Source organism: Pezoporus occidentalis, unplaced genomic scaffold, assembly GCF_034315485.1.
Source record: "Pezoporus occidentalis ecotype Australia unplaced genomic scaffold, CSIRO_AGI_Poc_V1 ctg23, whole genome shotgun sequence".
Lineage (NCBI taxonomy): Eukaryota > Metazoa > Chordata > Aves > Psittaciformes > Psittacidae > Pezoporus > Pezoporus occidentalis.
The window spans coordinates 4,607,789-4,630,157 of NW_026914180.1; the positions used below are offsets into that span (position 1 = coordinate 4,607,789).

The 22,369-nt window shown below is 42.0% G+C and overlaps 1 protein-coding gene across 6 annotated transcripts in view; it reads left to right on the forward strand.

Annotated features, from left to right (window-relative positions):
* DPP6 (dipeptidyl peptidase like 6) overlaps positions 1-22,369 on the forward strand; it is a 563,983-nt gene that overhangs the window by 533,996 nt on the left and 7,618 nt on the right. For all 6 annotated transcript variants that reach the window (XM_062621474.1, XM_062621476.1, XM_062621473.1 and 3 more), the window contains 5 exons: positions 12,858-12,905; positions 16,680-16,778; positions 19,077-19,146; positions 21,106-21,300; positions 22,295-22,349. In XM_062621474.1, coding sequence (XP_062477458.1) covers positions 12,858-12,905; positions 16,680-16,778; positions 19,077-19,146; positions 21,106-21,300; positions 22,295-22,349 — 467 coding nt within the window. The remainder of the gene's footprint in view (positions 1-12,857; positions 12,906-16,679; positions 16,779-19,076; positions 19,147-21,105; positions 21,301-22,294; positions 22,350-22,369) is intronic.

The following is a 22,369-nucleotide window of genomic DNA, read 5'->3' on the forward strand; positions in this document are numbered from 1 at the left end:
TGCTGTCTAAGTGCAGATGGTCCTGCTGAAATGGACAGAGCTGAGCAATTAATTTAGGCTTTGGCAAGGTTCATAATAAATGATGTCATTGAAGTAGTCTGAAGAGGCTTCATTAAATGCTGAAACAACTACTAGCACTGAAAAGGAGTTCCATTAGCCAAGTTCTATTAACCAAGCCTATGGATAGAGAAGCACAATAGGCATGCCCTGGTTTACACAGATGCGGATTTTACTAATGGGATATGCACCAGCTGCTTCCACACCTCAGTACAGCCATATCAGTAGCTCTGAAGACCTCAGCCAAGGCTGAGAGCCAACTTTAAATACTTTCCTTACTGCAGGCACTATAAGCAATCGCTCCCAGGAGGTTGACCAGAAGAGGGAGGCTCAGGGAAAGGTGATTTCTACCTGCTGTCCTTACCTTACCTTACCTTGCTGTGAAATGCAATAACTCCCTATAAAGAGCCTTACTGCATTTTTCATCAGTACACCTTGGAGGACTGCAGTACTGTATGTCTACAAGGACTAGAAAACAAAGTCAGTGCTGCCATTGAAAGAGTGTCCATCCCCCATCCAGCTTGAGGGCTTTTTCAGCAGTTTGCTAGCTGTACCGTGAATAAGCTTACCCTGAGCTGGGTACAGGAACTGAACTGAATGAAAATTAACTATAACTTCCTTTTTCTGCTGTGATCAGTTCTAGAAGCTGTTCTGGTGTTTTGCTGGATGATTGTACATACATCCCTGGTTACGCAAGGGAGTGGGAAATGCTGGGGTGGGGCCAAGTGGCCAAGGTGGAGATGGTAATGGACAGTCCTAGCTGAAAGTTTTTAGAGAACTACAGAGTGATGATTTGGGAGTATGTTATGGGCCATCTGATGACTGCACCCTGGAGTAGAGTGGTATCTATATTCTCTATTATTCAAAAATAAATCACAGTTTTCATCTGGTGGCCCAGATTTATGTTGTTTTCTATCACAGCAAGTGTTTATAATATGCTTCAGCAGAAAGGTTTGATATTTATTGCCTTATGTGCAGCTCATGGGGGTTCAGATTCTCTGAACCATCTGAGCTACCCTTGGCCTGAATCTGGGGTCTGCATCAAGGGGTGGAAAGCAAGTGTTTGACACTGCTGTGGGAGTCTGAACATGATGTTATCTTTCTGGGTAGAGCAGGAGAGGCAGTCCACAAGAATGTGCTATCCTTGTGTTACTGCATAAGCTACACATCCTAGCCAAAATATCTGGCTAACAAAATCCAAGATGCGTAGGAAACATGGAGACAATGAAGTGCAGCTAAATGTCTTGCAATGCGGTAACAGCCTCCAAGAACCAGGCGTGACCCAACAGTGTGCAGGCTCCTACCCAGCCGCATGCTAAATGCATGCTAAATGAGCACGGCAGGCCTGCTTATGCCTGGAAGGCATTCCCAGTGGTTGCTCACATATTAGGTCACTGGGTGGCTGTTATCTGTTGTGACCAGAATGGTTTCCTATACAAGGATGATTATGGCAACGCTTGGGTTTTTGTATACCCAGTAGGGGGAGGCTGTAATTAGTGCTTCCAGGCAAACTGTGACCTTTTGGAACTTTTCCTGAGGCTTATGAAGCTTAAATTAGTTTCTGCTGTTTGAAAGCATGCACAGACTTAATCTCTGGGTCCTATTTATATTATAATTACTATATAATTCACATTTGTATTCACTTGACTCCCTTTCTTACTTAACAGCCAAGGTTGGCTCTTGCATTTCAACTCCTTTGTGCGCAGTTCATGGGTCAGAAATCCCATGGGAATAGGCAGGATGGGGAGTGCTTATTCTCTTATTTTCACTCCCTCATTTCAAAATAGCAGGCTGGGATGAAAAATCCCTTTTGCACACCCAGAAGGTATGACAAAAAGTTTTTCTCCAGGAAGAAAGAGGATACTATTTGTAGTTCGGAATTTGAAAGATAACTTCTTTAGTATCAGCTGTTAACAAGATAGATAGTTATTAAGGTAGTCTGACATTAATTAAAATGGTGGCTTTTGTGGATGTTCCAGTCACATTTTGCCTTCCTTTTAGTAGGCCATTTTTTTATATTATAAAATATTTTAATGTATTGTTATACAACTTTAATGCAGAGTAAAGTACCCATAAATACTCAGTGACATGTATAAATGGGGGAAGAATATGAATAAATATTTAATAATAATAGTAAACACTTGTAATTTTCAGTGCATAAAAAAAAAAAAAAGATTGTGGAATAAAGGTGAGACTGCTATCCCCTTGAAAATTACTTCATTCTGTAAAGCACTACGGTCCTTCCTTTTACATGTTTTGATCCCATATTCATTTTGACTCTTGCTTCTAAGTATGAGCCATCTGACATTGCCCAGAGGAAGATGATCTATCATCTGCTTGCAGACAGAGTTCTTGTCATTTGGTCATTCTGTACATATAAAATTTTATCTGAGCTCCACTCATAGGAGACAAATGACCATGACAACAGGCTTCCTCCAATGCTTCAGATAATGAAGCTTAACAAATCAGGCAGTGGCCTCCTGCATGTTGAGACTAGGGTGCATGTGTGTTATTTCCAGCTATATGAGTGACCTTGGTTGAACTCATTATTCTGCTGTGGACAGTACAGATGTTACCATCCTGCAAAATTTAGAGCTTCCTCTAAGGAAAACTGCTTCTTTCACCTTGTTTGCCAGCTGGACCAGCTGTAAGGTTTATTGGTGGCCTTTGTTTTGTCTTTGCAAAATGCTTGTTTAGTCCCTTATTAATGCGGTCAGTACATTAAGGATATATTAAAACCTGAGAACTCATGAGAGGAAAACAGCTTAACAACTAGACAATGTGAAGCAATGTCATCTACATTTGGCAGTTGTTCTGGGTTTTTTGTTGTTTGTTTGTCCTGGGTTCAGCAGTAGGACTCATTTTTCTCCTCCTTGGTAGCTGGTGCAGTGCAGTGTTTTGACTTTCAGCTCGGGAACAGAGCTGATAACAATGACGTTTTGGTTTGGCCAAGGACTTTGTGAGCCTCATGCTCTGCCAGGGAGGAGGGGAAGCCAGGAGGAAGCAGAGACAGGACACCTGACCCAAACTGACCAAAGAGGTATTCCATACCACAGCACGTCATGCCCAGGAGGTAACAGAGTTACCCGGAAGGGCTGGGACTGCAGGGTTGGAGGAGGTATCGGTCGGTGCTTGGTCGGGCGGAAGGGGAGCGAGTTATCAGTCGGCTGGTGGTGAGGTGTTGTGTTCTCTTCCCTTGTTATTTCCTTTATTATTATTATTATTGGTGGTAACAGTAGTGATTTCTGTTATACCTTAGTTACTGGACTGTTCTTATCTCAACCCGGGGGAGTTGCATTCCTTTCGATACTCCTCTCTGTCCCCCCGGGAGTAGGGGAAGGAAAAGTGAGGGTGGGGAGTGAGTGAACGAGCTGTCTGGCTGGGTTTAAACCACGACAAGTTAATACCCATCACCAGTTATCACTTAACTAGCTAGGATATAATTATTTTGTTATAAGAGAATTGGTTGGGGCTGTTCAGCCTGGAGAAGAGAAGGCTGCGTGGAGACCTCATAGCAGCCTTCCAGTATCTGAAGGGGGCCTATAGGGATGCTGGGGAGGGACTCTTCATTAGGGACTGTAGTGATAGGACAAGGGGTAATGGGTTAAAACTTAAACAGGGGAAGTTTAGATTGGATATAAGGAAAAAATTCTTTACTGTAAGGGTGGTAAGGCACTGGAATGGGTTGCCCAGGGAGGTTGTGAATGCTCCATCCCTGGCGGTGTTCAAGGCCAGGTTGGACAGAGCCTTGGGTGGCATGGTTTAGTGTGGAGTGTCCCTGCCCATGGCAGGGGGGTTGGAACTTGATGATCTTAAGGTCCTTTCCAACCCTAACTATTCTATGATTCTATAATACACTTTTAGTGGAATAAACTCAGAATATGCAGTGGGGTTTTATTCTGTCAGTGTTAATGAGTTGTGAATGGCACTGAGACGAGTGTATTTTCTTTCATGTTGTGATTACAAAGAAATATCATTTTCCCTTGAATATACCAGCAGTATGTTTACTGGAGAAGCTGGAAGGAGTAACAGGGACTGTAACACTTTTCCTCCCCTTCCAAAGCTCTACTGGAACTTGGCTACATAGTCTCTCCATCATGACATCACTGTCATTTATGATACTTTTTAATCATAAAATCAGAGAATCATAGGAGAATTCAAGTTGGAAGGAGCTTTAGGACGTCTGTAGTGCAACCTCCTGCTCTAAGTAGTGTCAGAGAAGAAGTCAGACAAGGTTGCTCAGGACTAGTCATCTTCGAAGCCTCCAAGGATGGAGTGTGCACAGCCTCCTTGGGCATCCTAAGTTATCCAAACACTTTCCAAAATAGGGAGAGAATACAGAAAATGTCATGAATGTTCCTTCCACATACGGTATTTCCTTAGGATTGGCATATATTCATCCAATAAGAAACTTATATTTAAAAGATGGGGAGCTTTTCTTTCATCTCTTTTCAAAGTTTGCAGAAAGTCTGGATTGAAATTGAATTAAAAGGGGTTAAATTAAGGTGGGCTTCAATTAGAAATATCAGAAAATTAGAAATTGGAGAAAGAAAGAAAATTGGTTATGGGGAGTTCTCTGCTCAGATTCGTTCTTCCAATCATACATCTGAAGCAGCATACTAGAACAAAATACATCAGCCTTTTGGTAAGTCAGTTATCCCCACATGAGGTGGAGTGGTCCCCTCCTACCTCTGTGACTTGTATCTCCAAGTACACAGTCATGGTGCATGATCAGGTTTGGGAACTCTGCAAGGAAATTCTCTTAACCTACTTCCTTTTCAGTGCTGATCTTATCACTCTAGTGTGTGACTGTGCACTGCGAACATTTCTTGAAGGTTGTAGGTTTTCTGTGTTCTTCTTTGGAACCATCCACATGCATTACTGCATTATGGCTTTTGAAAACCTTAGCCAAAACCTCATGAAAGGAAGGAAATGCTTTCGCTCAGCCCACTTGATGTGATACCACATTGGAGGATATTAATTAAGAGGGAGAGGATGGGGATTAGTGAAAGAATTGTAAAGGAAGGTTAAGTACCAGCTAAATGAAAGAAGGCAGTAGATTATGATAAAGAGAAATATAAGGCTAATGGGAGATCAGCAGCAGGGTTCATTAGGAGCTGGCCTTGGGAATGACCTTACTTAGATTGCTCGCCAGCAGCCTGGGAACCCAAAGCTGGATGCAGCTAATGGAATTTGTTAAGGCCACAGAGCTGATAAGCATCATCAGAAGGCAGAGAGAAATACTGGAGAAGCTAGATGTCTTGGGGGACTGGAGTGGGAGAAATTAATAGTACAAAGACCAAAATTAGTCACATGGTGGCTCAGGGCAAGAATTTGTCTTGTTTGCTTGAAGCTCAAGAGTTACAAATGCCTCAGAAGACCAGATGGGTGCCTGGCCATGCAGTACTGATCCCTGGATGTCTGAAAAATGCCTGCCAGCTGTGGTCATGGAAAAGGCACAGTTTTAGGATGGAACTGGGCAAGCAGCAGTTTTGTTGCATAAGAACCAGTTAAGACACCTTCTGAAGCACGGGTAGAGTCCTGCTCATTTCTGTTTAGGAAGGAGGAACTAAATGTAAAATGACCGTATATTAAAGAATAAGATGAAAAGGAATTTTGTCTTACAAAAGGCAACTAAAACAGTCTAGTTCATCCTACTAGATGAGAGCTTTGGGGACACATGACTGCTCTAGCTATAATGGGAATACTCATGATTAACAGAAAGAAGCTTGTTGAAACAATACCTAAAATGTGCAAATTGAGTGACAGCCAGTGTAGCTTCAAGGCAGCTCCTAACAGAAGAGCAAGACATGAGTAGGAATTAGCAAAAACAGACTTATACTCACAGGGTGTTTGTCAATACTTTTATGATACACAACTACCTGAAGAAGCAAGGGAGGGTCTTCTCAGACCTGGAGTTCCCATGTCCTTCTGTGGTTCAGTGGCCATAGGACAGCCAATCAGTGTCAGCCTAGCTTCCAGCACCACTGTTTGTAGGTGCCTCTTAAAATCCCATACAATGGACTGAAGTCCTGATCATGCTAATTCACTCAAGCAACCTTTTGAAAAATGCATCAGACCTATTCTGTGTAGTATAATTAAGGACAAATCTCTTGCTCATTTGCCCTCTAGACTCTGATATCTGAAACTGCCTTAGAACAACTAGATTTATTTCTGCTTTCCATAAAGTAAGCATGAAATTTATTACCAGTATCAGACAGGACAGAAACAAGCAGTACCATCGCTGTGGTTTGTGCACTCCTACATACTGCCCCAGAGCAAGGCAGTATTGATTATTTTCCCTTTTATTTCCTACCATTCCTGAGGGCTTTGTGTTCCCCTTTTCTGAGAGTTAGAGGTATTGCTGAATTTACCTAAAAGGCCAATGATGGCAAAATGGTGAATGCTTCTAATATGCTAAGACAGGCAAAGACCTGCCAGTGGCATAGTTAAAGACCTGTAGTTTAAAACATCTCAACAAAAGTGTTTTTTTTAATCCTGAGTGAACAAAGCAAAGACAGCGGATGGTCTAGTGCAAGGCGTCTCTGCCCATGGCAGGGGGGGTTGGAACTAGATGATCTTAATTAAGGTCCTTTCCAAGCCAAACCATTCTGTGATTCTGTGATTTTGTAAGAGAAGTTACATTTGAGGAAGTAAAGATTAGATTAAAAACTTAAATGCCTTGGGGAGGGTGAATAGCAGCACAAATCTGTTTGATGTTTGTGTCAACAAGGTTGCCGAAGCAAACGGCACGAACATCTGTCTGTAGCATAGACCGGGAAATACTATAAATGGGAAAATATTTTAATCATAAGCAGTGGTTCACAGAACTGCCCATGTCTTTATTTATTAGGCTGATAATATCACCCCAACACATGAACTTTATGCAGCACGTATAAATAATTCATGGATTAGCAAATAAAGAGATCTGAAATCTGTACACAGAGATGGCTGTTGCCAATTATCTCACTTGGGCAGAGCCAGACCCTCTCAGCTCCCATTGCTTGCAGCTGCTCTTTTAAATCATTCATCAGTGCTTAAGAGATATGCTGGTGGCGCTGGCGGAGAGTATTTGAATTTTCATTGTTTACACACTGTGAATTTAGCTTCTGGTCTGAAATTGTCTGCCACATTGAAGCCTTTGAGAATATGGATGAGAAGAATAAGACAATTCCTCTTTTTTTCTTGTTTTTTTTTTAATACTTAAGACCTTTTTCAAAATTTTACTTCAAATTCATTTTAGAAACATTATTTTCAGTTTAAAGTTGCAACTGATATAATTCTTTATAATGTTTACATCATGTAGACATCAGTAATATTGATTTAAAAGTATTACAAAGAAATGTCTGGTAAATATTTTATTCAAAGTTGTGTGATTTTCCATTTTTATTCTGGAAAGCTACACCTTACCACCGAAATATCTAGAGTTGCTTCTTTCTGGTAGTGTTTAAGCATAATCCTCTTGGAAATAATAATGAAAGCTGCTTAAAAAATAAAAGACAAGCCACAGCCAATGCTTTTTCTTCTCAAAATACTAAGGCACTGAGTTTCTGTGCACTTTCATATCACAGTGATATATCTTCCATGATAAATTTGCCCATTTCATTATAGTGATATGGCTTAATTTACTTCTAGCATGTATAATGACAGTAATGTTTTTAAAGTCAGAGGCCTTATGATAAAGCCAGAACCTTTAGCTGTATTTATTAGTTGAAAATCTCTCTGTGTCTATACACACAGAAGTTCTTCTGTCAGTAGTTTTGCTCCTTTCTCTTAAGCTAGAAATAAAGCAGCGGCATTAAAACTGCTGTGAAGTTACTGGAGTGAGTTGGTTCCATGCTGCACCCAAGGAGAGGGAAGTGGAGCCTGCAAGGCAGGTGAAGCAGTTCCAACTGACAGCACTTCAGCACATCCTGTTGTGCTCCTTCCAGAGGGATGCAGAGAGGGATAAAGGGCTTACAAAGCCCATATGGTGCCAACCAGCATCCAAAATAGTTTTGGGAAAGTGGCAGGGAGCAGCAGTGCCACGTCCCAAACCTAAGGGTGTGTCACAGTCCTGCATGTAACTACCGCTGTACAGCTGGGGTAGAGGGAAGAAATCCAACAGCAGCAGCGGCATCCTTTCATCACGCAGGACTGTGGCCTGCCTGTAATTTTGCGAACAGGCACCCAAGGTACAGGGTATGTTCTGGGTCTCTTACCTTTTCATATCAGAGTTGTGGTCAATAGCTCAGTGTCCAGCTGGAGACCAGTAACGAGTGGTGTCCCTCAGGGATCAGTGTTGGGACCGATCTTGTTCAACATCTTCGTCACTGACGTGGACAGTGGGATTGAGTGCGCCCTCAGCAAGTTTGCCGATGACACCAAGCTGTGTGGTTCGGTTGATACGCTGGAGGGAAGGAATGCCATCCAGAGGGACCTTGACCCACTTGTGAGGTGGGCTGATGCCAACCTCATGAAGTTTAACCATGCCAAGTGCAGGGTCCTACACCTGGGTCGGAGCAATCCCAGGCACAGCTCCAGGTTGGGCAGAGAAGAGATTCAGAGCAGCCCTGTGGAGAAGGACTTGGGGGTGTTGATCGATGAGAAAATGAACATGAGCCCGCTTCAGTGTGCCCTCACAGCCCAGAAAGCCAACCATATCCTGGGCTGCATCAAAAGGAGCATGACCAGCAGGTCGAAGGAGGTGATCCTGCCCCTCTGCTCTCATGAGACCTCACTTGGAGTATTGTGTGCAGTTCTGGTGTCCTCAACATAAAAAGGACATGGAACTGTTGGAACAAGTCCAGAGAAGGGCCATGAGGATGATCAGGTGACTGGAGCACCTCCTGTATGAAGAGAGGCTGAGAAAGTTGGGGCTGTTCAGCCTGGAGAAGAGAAGGCTGCATGGAGACCTCATAGCAGCCTTCCAGTATCTGAAGGGGGGCTATAGGGATGCTGGGGAGGGACTCTTCATTAGGGACTGTAGTGATAGGACAAGGGGTAACGGGTTAAAACTTAAACAGGGGAAGTTTAGATTGGATATAAGGAAGAAGTTCTTTACTGTGAGGGTGGTGAGGCACTGGAATGGGTTGCCCATGGAGGTTGTGAATACTCCATCCCTGGCGGTGTTTAAAGCCAGGTTGGACAGAGCCTTGGGTGACATCGTTTAGCATGGGGTGTCCCTGCCCATGGCAGGGGGATTGGAACTAGATGATCTTAAGGTCCTTTCCAACCCTAACTATTCTATGATTCTATGATTAGGGACAAAGCAGCTCAGTGTCTACTTTACTTTCTTGAAGTGGAGCCTTTTGTGGTTTGTTGTGCAAGGAGCACAAGCAAATGCTTACATCCAGCCTGACCTGATGCTCATATGTACTGAGGACCTCTGTAAGCAAGAGGCAGAGTATTTGCAAAGTTTCTAAGGGGGACGGATAGTCACAGCCGCTCATCAACACTGATTAAAGAACAGAAGCAGCACAATGTGCCAGGGCTCAGGAGTCCCAATCAAAGCCTGTTTGGAAGGGCTCTGGAGGGAGGGGACACAGAGCAGAGGATGTCCTCACTCTGCTTCTGTCAGCTCCCAGCAGTTCATTGAACAAATTAGGTTTCACTCTCAGATCCGCAAATGACAGTGGATGGCATTTACCAGATGGCATGTGTAATGGGACTGTCACACCGTTACAGGCTTAAAAATAAGTGACTTTTCTTCTTAATGCAGACTTTCAGCCTGCTCACAAGTGAAATGCATTGTTTAACTGAATGTTATCATTGAGAATATTTAAGAGTAATCTTTCTTGCAAACCTGATGATTCTGTTCTGTAGATTTCTGTCTTTACTATTTTTCTTCATTTGTTGAAAATAAAAACTGAGCAACTCAAAACTGTACTTTTTTAAGGATGCTGCTAACACATTTTTAAATATTTTTATTTGACATTACCTCAAACTGAATATTTTTGTATGGTACTTCACTTTAAAATGCTGGTTTGGGGAGATAACAGTGAGGTGGTAAGAGACTAAAGAAACACAATATATAATATATGGAATTTTCTGAACTACATACTTGCTTTTTTCTTTATTTAGTAGTTTCTCACAGGTTTTCCAGTGCCAACACAGAAAGGCAAAATAAATTAGAAAATAAAAGGATTATATGCATTGCATCCCTTTCTTTTTGTTAAGCATTTTTGTGTTAATTAGAGGACTGCTGTGGCTCTGATTGAAGTCATTTGGGAGGATTCCTTTTATTTTCAGTGATGATTTTATCATGCTCATGTTTATTAGGTTTGTTGGATTTCCATCAGACTGGCTTCTGGGACTAAAAGGAAAAAGCAGGGAAGATTTATAAATAAATACAGTCTGCATATCAATGTATATTGGTAGTGGAAAGGTAAATTCAGTTAAATCCTGATGAGTAAAACACGGTTTTCCTCTGTGCATCATATACCCACTTAGCTGCGTTCTAAGAAAATGGTGCAAACAAAGAAATCAGATTGTTAGTGAAGCAAATTCTCAATTACTAGGAAACAAAAGTCAGGCTTAATTATAAATAAAACCTTCTTCTTCCTCTTCTCTGTATAGGTAGGGTATACATTAAACACTCTGCATTGTGTGTGATGAGATGTGGTTTCTTGGCAGCTCAGAGAAACCACTGGCACAATCATATGACCCTAAAGTCTTTCTTGCTCTCAAGAACTTACTTCTCTTACCGAATCAGTATGGATAGCTCACAGTAACCGTTTTTGTGGCCATTTTGTGTGCCCACTGCCAATTACAGCATTTCAGGGGCTTTTTCTCAGCCAGCTCTGCAGAAAATGCTGGGGCACAGGACTAGTGATCACACAGAATTTGTTTGTAGGTTGCAGGACTAAAGACATCTTAAAGGGGCTTGAATCTCAGTCAGTATCAAGCCTTTTTAAGCTGCCTTAATTTTGAAGCTTAAAAACTGTTAGGTTGTTTGATATTAAATGTAGCTCGATGACAGCTTTCCCCTGAATGCTAGCAGCATGACACCAGATTGTTGGAGCCCAAGAAAGTAGGAATCATGGTTTCAAATAACTTTTCCTCCATGGGCCTTTCATACAGACAGTTCTAAACTTTGCTATCCACACCAGCTGCGCACCCTCATAACATGGTAAGTTTGAGCTGGAAATACAGTATATACAAGAGATGTCCTGCCATGAAGCCTGGTGAGGCTGCACCTCAAATACTGTGTTCAGGTTTGGGTCACTCACTAGAAGAAAGACATTTTGGCGCTGGAGCGGGTCCAGGGAAAAGCAGTGAAGCTGGTGAAGGGTCTGAAGCACAACTGCTATGAGGAGTGGCTGAGGGAACTGGGGTTGTTTAGCCTGCAGAAAAGGAGGCTCAGGGGAGACCTAATTACTCTCTAGAACTGCCTGAAAGGAGGTTGTAGGGAGGTGGATGTCAGTCTCTTCTCCCAAGTAACAAGCAATAAAATAAGAGCAAATGGCCTCAAGTTGCACAAAAGGAGGTCTAGATTAGGTATTAGAAAAAATTTCTTCACCAAAAGGGTTGTCAAGCATTGGAACAGGCTGCCCAGGGAAATGGTTGGGTCACGATCCCTGGAGGTATCTAAAAGATGTGCAGATGTGGCACTTAGGGACACAGTTTAGTGGTGGACTAGGCAGTGTTAAGTTTATGGGTGATCTTGAGGGTCTTTTTCAACCTAAACAATTCTACAAGTCTATGTTTCTATGATCTTCACCCACACACAGCATGGGAGTGCTCTGGCCCTGCTGTTAGAAGCTCAACTGGTCATGCAGATGATCTTTCCTCAGCTGCTCATGCTTGCTGCTGTTGCATCATATTGCATTATGGGGAAAGGGAAGAAAAGTAAGATACCACTGTCTTTGAGCCTAAGAATTAACCATTTCATCATTGCAGTGCTTCTTCCACCTTCCTGAGCAGTATTGTCAAATTCATTGGAAAAACTACAAGCAGGTATGGTAATAACCTGCGAGTGGCTGTAATGTGTCAGACTGAAGCTCATCTTGGCCCAGAGTCCTGTCTCCAAATCAGAAAATTATAATTGAAAACCAGAAAGAAAGAAGCTGATAACTACAAAATGAACCTAATCTCATGTACCATCCTGTGTTTCTATCAATCAGCCACTTGGTGATTTTCTGAATGAAAAGTTGAATCCACACCACTGTGCTAAGGACTATAGCATCCTACAGCATGCTGTGCTGAAGACTATAGCATCCTGTGGTAAAGACCGTAGCATCCTAAACATCTTAGTATCTTATGGCAATGAGTTCTGTGGTTCACTCATGCACATTGCATAATAATGATAATCCTCTTTTTATAATGCAGACTGATTTCAATACCCAAATGCTGCATTTTAAGACAGCATTTTAGAGACAAACTGATGTTAATTAATTAAAAAAAAAGAAAAAGCAACAAATCCTTACACAAAACCCAAAACATTTGCAAACCACCAACAGTTATCCAAAGTATACAAAATGTAAAGGCTTTGCTGTGATGTTAGGGTGTCATTAGAATAATTTTTAAAGCAAGTGATTTAATTGTGTTTGTGCTAATTATAATGTTTACAAATTAGGGAAAGATGCATTTAGTGGTCTGTTGGGAAAGGGCTTTGAAATCTCATATGTCTTCGAGTCTACAGTACTGTCATTTATTCATAGACTCTTTATAATACCAGGGTGATTTGCTTTTTAGATTACTCTTGCATGGAAAACGAGTCTCAGGAGTCTTCAGCTCTATGAAAGTCAAAACCAGGTTCATGTGTATCTGTGTGTGCCTCGATAGAAATTTAACCGAGTCCTTTTCTTCTTCTTTTCAAGGTCCCCGTGTACCGATGGTGACTGTTCACAGCACAGCCGATGCACAGAGTAAGGATGGGCTTCAGCTTTGCAATTCTTCAGGGAAAAGTAGCCAGGCAGTTCAGTGAGATATAGCTGCTCTTTGGTAAACTTACAGTAGCAGGGAGCCCAGACTATGCCTAAATGCAAGGCTTCTGCGTATCAAAGGCAGCTGCAGATCTGTTGTGCTGCCATTGCAACAGCTTGCTCTTTGGGGTACAAACCCAGTTTTTTTGGTAATGTTTGTTATCAGCTTTCTCAAAAGAATAAGCACTTCTTGTTAGTCTTTCACAAATTCTGGCTTTTCACAATTCCTATTTCACAAAAATAGGAAATACTGAGTTTAATCTATGGTTTTAATAAAATCACTCTGATGCAGATTACCAGGTTGAGAGAGGTAGCACAGAGGAGTCCCACAGGTTGTACCCCTTCCTGGTTTCCTGATCTGCTCATGGGGATTGTAGCACTTACTGTTTGATAAGGCTTTCTGATGCTGATGATTCACATCTACATCAGTGTGAAGCTAGAATTATTCCAAATATACAGGTTTCATCCCTCAAAATCTTTGACACTGGCTGTAGGCCATTACCAGACCCCCTTTAGAGTCTAGAGAGCCATGAAGCTTCCGGGGTTCCTCTTTCACACCTATAGAAGTACAAATTATCCAAAAAGATCAATTTTTTATCCCAAGTCAGCATGGCAGGGAGCCTCAGATAGGTAGCCATTCTCTGTCCCTTCTATACAGGGATCTTAAACCAAGACTCTTTCATGAGTCTCTGGAGACTTCATAATAGAGTGTGGGACTGAGTCTCACGTGATATCAAGATTCATGTGCTCCCATCATTTTAGTGGAAAGCCCTTATCTTCCATTTTAATGTAGAGCTTAGCCCAGCCCTAACCTGCAGTTAGGGACTCCAGGCACTGCTGTGATTCAAATGATAAAGAGCACTTTTATTCTAGCTGCTTTGTACATCGGTATCAGTTTATGGCAGGTATCAGTTTCACTTAACTGGATTTACAGCAACTCACTGCTGTTGCCTCTGCAAAGCAGCAGAGCAAAGTAGGGAATTTGGCTCTTAAAGGATTTCTGGGAAATGCTGAGCTGCTTCATTTCCCACTAAAGGTGGGAAATGTCAAAGGAAAACTCCTGTGGCACCAGAGCACATAAGAAAAAATACAACTCCCTCTCGCATCATACAGTTCCTGGGTGTACCCTGTTTTCTCAGTTTCTGTTGGCAACTTGCATTTCAAGCCTTTACCCAACCTAGAAAAGTTTGCTTGTAAGCAAGATGTGCAGAATGAAACCCCAAATTCTGATTATGTTTTTTGGGTTTTTTTAATCAAATTTAAAATCAGATTTGTGGCATTTTGTATCCTTTGCCATTAGAATACAAATGCTCAGTAGTGTTCCATCTAGCGTCAACAGTATCCAATATTGTTAGAGCTATATTGTGCATTTAACTCTAATTTATCTTTCCATCTTTTCCATACTTCTTTCCAATTAAAATGTTCCTTTGCAGAGGAAGGCATGCTTAAAATTTAGCAGCAACCTGGGACAAGTTAGGTTAAAGCATTATACTGCTACACGACTGTCCTTTGACATCTTTGCTGCCAAGCAAAGCAGCACAACCTGATCTGGCCCATGGCTTAGGCCATCTGTGATCATCTTGCTTATGATAGTGGCCATGAGATAAATATTTAATTTCTTCATGACTGTGTTTCCTCACAGGTCTAAAATTTCCAAATAAAAGTGCCATGATGGAGCCGAGTGATTTTGCTGTCCAGAGGAAGGCTCTTGCTGCAGAGCCGGGGTTACTTCTGCTGGCAGTAGTGGGATTCATGTACAGCTCCATGTGCTGGTCTGATCCCTCATGAAACTACTTCTGCTATAAATATGCAAAAGTTGGCATTGTAGCTATTCTAATCTAAAAAAGAATATGAGAATTACTTCTTTAAGTAATACTGACAGCAAATTGCAGGGTTTTCAGTCCTTCTGAACCAGTGACCATTCAGTTTCTGCACAAGGGTCTCACCTGCTCGTACTCCCAGCAGAGACCTGGCCTTGGCAGTGCCCTCACCAAGCACACCTCCAGAGCAGCCATGGTGATGCCCACAAGGCTCTTCATCCCACAGAGGGTGTTGCCACAGGACCAAGAGAGCTCCTTAGCTCTGACCTGCAGCTCCAAAGTCACTCTCTTTTTTTCCCCTTAAACACAATACCTTAATTCTACCATAGACATGGAGACGGCTGGCTGGCTGTAACAGCATGTACAGCATAGAGCCCTCAGGAGCTGTTTTATAGCCTCCTGTATAGTTTTGTAAAATACTTTTAGGTGAATAAAATGAGAGTTACTGTAAAACAGAAACAGCAAATGAAGGGCTTCAAAAAGGAACATAAACCACACCAAGACCAGTTCTATTTTGATAGATATACATGCGTAGCATTTATTACATAGAGAACTCAATCTAGTCATGCACAGAACACATTCCCTGCAGAAATTCATGATTTTTGGCATACAGTTAGCATTTCCCCTGCTTCCTTTTTTCCCCCCTTCATTCTTTCTCTTTTGAATAAAGGGCAACTGACAGTTGCATGTTACTGAATTTGCTCATTTAATATGAGCCCATTGCCCTACAAAGGGAGTTTGCCTCTGTATGCTGTAATAATCTGATAATAGTGAGTTGCACTGAATATTATAGCGTGCTTACATTTAATTAAGCAATGACCATTTGTACACCACAGACTCAAGCTCCCTGTGGTCCAAGAGCAGAAAAGAAAGTCCTTTAGGAGATATGCCAATCTTTTTTATTTTCTCCACAGTCTTCCTGGCTTTCTGTGAATGCAATTATATGAACAAATAAAACAGCTTGACTAAATTCCCCTACGTGGCAAGCCCCTTTCTGCTGATAAAGCTACTTGTGTGTGCCATAATTAAATGAGAATCTTAATATTTAACTAAATGTAATAGGCTGTTGATTTGGCACTTCTGTGGGGGTTGTGGTTTCAATAGAGATGAGCTTGGCTTCTCAGAAGCAGAGTGAATAGTCATTGAACCAATATCCTCTTGCTGAAAGGTCTGTGAAATGTATTAACTGGGAAGGGCATGTTTTTGTGCTGTGCCTGCCTATTCAGCAGAGATGGGCAATGAGTGCATGATAATCAGGTACTGTAACTATGATCTGAGGAGCCTGGGTTACCCATCTGTTTATCAGTATGTCTCAAAATGTTACAGACAATGAAACACAGAATTTAGTACAAAACTTCAAACCTTCCCTGGGTTCACATGGCAGAGATAATGGCCTCTTTCAAACCCAGCCTGATTGCTCCAAAACCTGATATTGCAGGTTTGTATGTATGGTCTTTGCCCGCTCCTCTCTCCATGGTGTTCCTTCGCATGGATTTTCTCTTGTGTAGCAGCACAGCCATGTCCTGAAACTCTCCATAGTTTCTTCCCTTTTCCCAATTGTTGTGTGCAAAACTCGGGCACAGACTTGAGGATATCTGGCTTTGCATGGCAGTTAAATGTCTGAGTGGGACCCATAGTAGTGTCTCAACAAAGAAGGTCAGATTCCCATCTGCTGTAAATCAGCTGAATGTCAGATTTCAGGGATATAGCTTTCTGCCAATGCAGAACCTAAAAGGGGTTTCAGTGACTTCAAAGACTGAATTAGACATCTGTGAGGACTAGAAGGAAATCCTTTCAAAAGGAAACCTGTGGGACAAATATTAAGGTGACTATAAAATGTTAAAATGCTTTTTCACAAACAATGCCGATAGTTTTTGTGATTTTATCCTTCTTTCAGAAATTTTTGAGCTGGAGGTAAATGAAAATGTGCAGCTGGCTGTAAATGACAGGCAAATGCCTAAGGTAGAGTACATGGAAATCAAGATAGACGACTACAGTAAGTAACCGTTTTCCTCTCTCTTTTTCTTTTTCACTGCTATTGCTGTGAAATGATACAGTCATCTTGGCTAGACTGGCAGGAGGAAAAATTACTTTGGCTTTCAATAAACTCACTCAGTTTGCAAAGCACTCTCTTAGGAAGTGCTACATAAGGGGGTTATTACAGAGACAGGATTTAATGTGAATGCATCTGAAGAAAAGCAAAATGATAGGGTTGGGCTGGTGTTTTTATTTCCTTTAAAAATTTTCTTTGTACAAAAAGCCACTCTGGGAGATGACACTGTGCAGTTCCCCTTTTGTTCAGGGTATTTTCCCTAGCTGGACTGGCATATTATTGGTTTGAAGAGGGATACTGTAGGTGGCTGGCTACAGCTGTGACTGCCTTTCGGTATACAATATTTAACTGCAGTGAATGAATATGACTCGCCAACAACCGCCATCGGAGTCATTTAGGATTCTCTAACAAAGCTATATCATTTGGGGGCTGAAAAAAATAACCAGCTTGGAGAAAAGCTAAAAGAGATTTCACCTGGAGTACAGAAGTCAGAAATCTTGGAGCAGTTTATATCTGCAGCTGTCGCGTTATTTGTGCCACTTGTATAATCATTCCCCACTTACCTATATGCCAGAAAGAGAGAGAAAAGCCTAGAAACAAATAGCCAAAGCATTTTCTGACTGTCTCTCCAGTTGTACCTGAAACAAACTAAAAAGCATCTCCTTTAGCTGTATGTAGACGTCTTACCTATATGTGGAAAATCCACATACTCAGAGTTGCGCAGTGGCTCTCGAAAAATTCAGTTTGCATGTATGGTGCAACTCTCAAAAAACCGCAGAGACTCTGTGTTGAAAGTATGACCCATGATATTTCCCATGCCAGAAAGGAGGGTACATCTAAGGTTGGTTACAGTGAAGCGGAAGCAGTGAGGTGGGATGGATGGCAGGTTACTAATTTCAACCATTACCAGGTGTTATAAAATGTAAAGCAAAGGCTGAGAGACACTTGCCATTTGAAAAGGATAATAATGGCCTTAAAATGTTCTGCTTGCCACGTGGGCATTAGGAACATAACACAGTACATAAAAGAACAAGAACAGACCTGTGCTTCCAGGCTTTATGGGCAGGAAAAGACAGGGAAAGAGCCTGTCATAAAGGTCACATCTATCCCCCTGTGAGCCAACTCATAGTGACACTAGCAGCTTATTAGGAATAACTCATCTTGATGCTAAATTTCTTAATAGCAGGTATCACTGAAATGCCATTTTGCTCATTTAACCAAAAATATATACGTGTGTGTAGCAAATACAAGCTGGCCATGTAGCTGTTCTTCTGTGCCCTCCCTGTGTTTTGACAGCTTTGGGTTTAACAGCCTTGGGAACACGACACATAGTGCATAGTTGTATTTAAAGTCAAGCGATGGCCTTTTTGGCTGTCCCTGGGCCGTTGATCCAATTTGCAGCTATTAGCATTCAGATGGAATAACTAATTAGGCAGAGTGTCAGACAATAATTGCAAAGCAAACCACTTAAACCAAGTAGTTAATCTGTGTATTAATCTACTGAAAATGCTCCTAATACCGATTTAATTGCTGGGCATTTGCTGGTCTGGATTGTAGTTAACATTTTAAAAATAAATGTGATCTCATTAATACAGAAAGCATTTGTATGGCAGCATTTTTGGCTATGGATATGAAGCCATAGGAAACAGTTAAATGATGCTTTGGTGAGCACATCTCTCACTTAACACTGCTTCAGTACCAGTATAACAACGTGGGCTTCAGAACAGTTACCTCCTATTTTACAGCAAAATTAGGCCCTTTGGAAGTTAGGATTAAAATACATATTTCTCCATCTGTCTTCATACTATTATAGCAAAATAATCGCATTCTCTCCCCCAGCCACCGTACTTAATTGGCTTTTAAATTATCATCTTCGTCACCGATTTTCCCCTTCCTCTTCTGCCCTGAAATATTGATTTCTGACTGTGTCACTCTTCCAGCTGCCGAAAAGGAAAATTATAGCTATTGCCAGATGTTAATTGAATGCTGTAAAAGTGATGCATGACTGAACAGCTCGTGCTGTACTCCCGATTTACATTTATTGTCACCTCAGATATCATAATACGAGTCTTTTCTTTGACAACATATGTGTTTCTAAGGTGTTATTTACCAGTGCCTCTGATGAAATGCCATTTTGTTCCTGCTCATAAGTGGCAAAACCACCAGAAAAATCTATTAGTTATGTCAGTGCTCCCACACTGAAGCATGTTGTTATTTGTGGGTTGTGGTTTTTTTCCCTAGAATTACCAATGCAGATCTTAAAGCCAGCCACCTTTTCGGACACCGCACACTACCCCTTGCTTTTGGTTGTGTAAGTTCTCACTTGTTCTTTCTTTCTGTTCATAATATGAGAGCAGCATGGAAACCTTGGCCATGATCAAAACCTTTTAAGATATGTTTTGTACAAGGAATGCCACTCGGTTTTAGCACAAAGTCTAACATATTGGCCCCTATCCCCATCTCACCTCAAAGCTGGGAGAGGCTAGATGTAGGTCCTTTCTCTCCTGTGTTTGAGCCAAAGGTTTTGGGTCCCAGGAGAGTGCCCTAGTGAAATCCTCTGAGTGCATTGTAGGATTTGGTAAAATTGTTCCATATATTCAACTTGCAGTTCAATAATTCTGGGGGGCAGAAACAGGAGGGGAAGGAATAAAAGTCAGATGTTGATTTTCTATCCCAGTGCTTAGGGCACTCACCCAGCATTTAACAGGTAGTTCTACAGTGGGATGCAGCTTCAAGTTTAGACACCTTTGTGCAGCAATTATTCCCATGTAAATGCTAGTGTACCCTGAAGTGACAGTAAAGAGAGAGCTAAAAACCTTTGAAGATCTCCATGTTAGCATTTATTTTCAGTAGGTAGTATTTTCTCCTGGCAGGCATAGCAGATGGGTATTTCTTTATGCAACACTTAGCAGTAATAATACACATTACCAAGTTTTTGTGGCAATTTGCAAAGAAACTTGGGGAGGGAAGTCACTGACTTTGGAAGAGCCTGTTTAGCCCTGGCGCATCCCACTGTGTTGCTTGCTCCTTGCTAGGGAACACCCCACAAGAGAGAAGCCTCATGCAGGAGTGATGAATGCCTGATGAAGGCCTGAATGCCATCCTGCACATCCTTCCATGAAGGACAAAACCACTGCAATAAGCATGTCTTTACATCACAAAATTACTGCAGAGAAAATGTACTTCATTATACAAGTGCTTGAGGAAGATTGGTACTCATCAAGCTAACAACACTTGATTAGGCTGCCTCTGAAGCTGGATGTGCCTCGGTCTCACTTGAATAAATGCAAATGACTGAAGCCACATGCACATTAAAATCCTGCAGTGAGTTGCCTGATGTCTCCGAGAACCCCAGAAAGGACAAGAAGTAAATGGAAGCACCAGTGGGATGCTCTACACTAATACCAGCCCTAAATATTAATCATCAGTATCATATCTTGACTTTTCCCAGCTGTCTGGCTGAAGTGGGGTCAATATTTCTCAAGACAGTTCCCTTGTACAGGATTTGACTCCAAACGAAAGGGTGAAGAGGGAGTCTTGCCTGCCCCTTCCTTTTACACACAAATTTTGGGCCAATCTTGGCATTTTTAAGCTGATGGTTTTATCACTTTCAAAGTATTCTTTCCCTCTATATACTAGTGAAGCAGTGGTGACAGAAGTGATTGACAGCTCCATCTATGACCGCTCTTGAGAACCAGGTGGGAAGGTCTAAGCTGATTGAATAGGGGCAGTGAATGGAACCCCAATGCTTGCAAGTAAAGGATAGGATGACTGATGCCTGCAAGCTTTATCCAACATATTTTGGCAGTGCCAGTGCACCCCAAAGCCAGGCTCTTCTCAAGAAATCCCTCCACCAGAATAGTACCGTCTCTGGGGAATGTAGAAGATAAGTACAGAATAGAGCAGGTGTAGAAAGGGAAAACTCAACTGACCTCTGTGTTGCTGCCCAGGTTTCACAGGAGAATCCTACCCAGTTAGTGATGTGCTTGCTGTGCTTTCCTCAAAGCTCAGCACAGTGATAGTTGTTGTGCGAAGAGCGAGGCAGAAACTAACCGGTAGCTTCCATCCCAGACTCAAAGCCCAACCCACACAACCAGCCTTCTGCACATCATCACTGCAGAGACTGGTGTTCACTTTCTGAAACATGCTGTGCCTTATAATGCATGCAGGAGCTGCCAGTCCCATTACCATGGCAAGCTCATGGCCCTGGGAGGGTGTTTATCCCATGCTTGTTGCTGTTGCTTTTGCTTGATGCCTATTTCTGTTTCAGGGATGGGACACCAGGCAGCCAGATTGTAACAGAGAGATTTGAGGTGACGTGGGAAAGCGTCATGGTCAGCTCTCACAATGCCATCGTGCTGAAGTTTGACGGCCGCGGGAGTGGCTTCCAAGGCACTAAACTATTGCATGAGGTTAAGAGGAGGCTGGGCTTTTTGGAAGAGAAGGATCAGTTGGAAGCTGTCCGGTGAATGACACTGTTATTGAAGAAATTAATTCTTTAATGATAATTAACACAAGATTGTCATTAGTCCTGGTTGTCTTAATGGTGTGTGGAAGGGAAGGACAGTGTGGTCATACAGCTGTGACCAAGTGACAGTATGTGAGATAAAGCCCATGCTAGCCAGTGCAGAGGAAGAGAAATAAGCCTTAAACAGGGCTAAACTACAGCAGACTTATCTGTATCATGTGTTCAAAACCTATTTATTTTTAGCTCTGTACAGTCATACAGCTACAAACAAGTAAGCTTGAATTTCAGCTCCTATGTTAATTTTTTGCTGGCCTGGTACTTGGAAAAAATCCATCTTTAAAATCTTAAACTTTCTAAAACAGAAAAAAAAAAGAAGAAGCATAACCCTAAACATCAAATCCTGACATATTCTTAGATTTATTCTCCACATAATCACACTAAAAAACCTATTACAGTAGTTCAATAGCATCGCCTTTATTATGACTTTCTGAGGTAGTGCAGGCTATTTGTTGCCATTGCTTGGTTGCAACAGGTTGCAAGATTAAATTAGAGGCTCACATGAAAGCAGTGTGAATTTAGTCTGGATCAAGTGGCAATGGCTTGATCCATAACTGAGAGAGAGGAGATTTAGAATAGGCATTAGGAAGAAGTTCTTTACTGTGAGGGCGGTGATGCACTGGCACAGGTCGCCCAGAGCATGTGAGGCCCTGGCACAGGTTGCCTGGAGAAACTGTGGCTGCCCCATCCCTGGCAGTGTTCAAGGCCAGGCTGTACAGGGCTTGGAGCAACCTGGTCTAGGGGAAGGTGTCCCTGCCCATGGCAGGGGGCTGGAACTGAATGAGATTTAAGGCCCCTTCCTACCCAAACCATTCTGTGATTCTATGATTTTTCTGCTGCCACCCCAAATTCCAGCTGATAAAAATGATACTGTGGTTGTTATATCTAAGTGGAAAATATATTTAATCCGTTGTTTTCCTCTCTCATATTCTAGGACAATGCTGAAGGAGCATTACATTGACAAATTGAGAGTCGGTGTGTTTGGGAAGGTACCGTTTTCCCTTTGTTC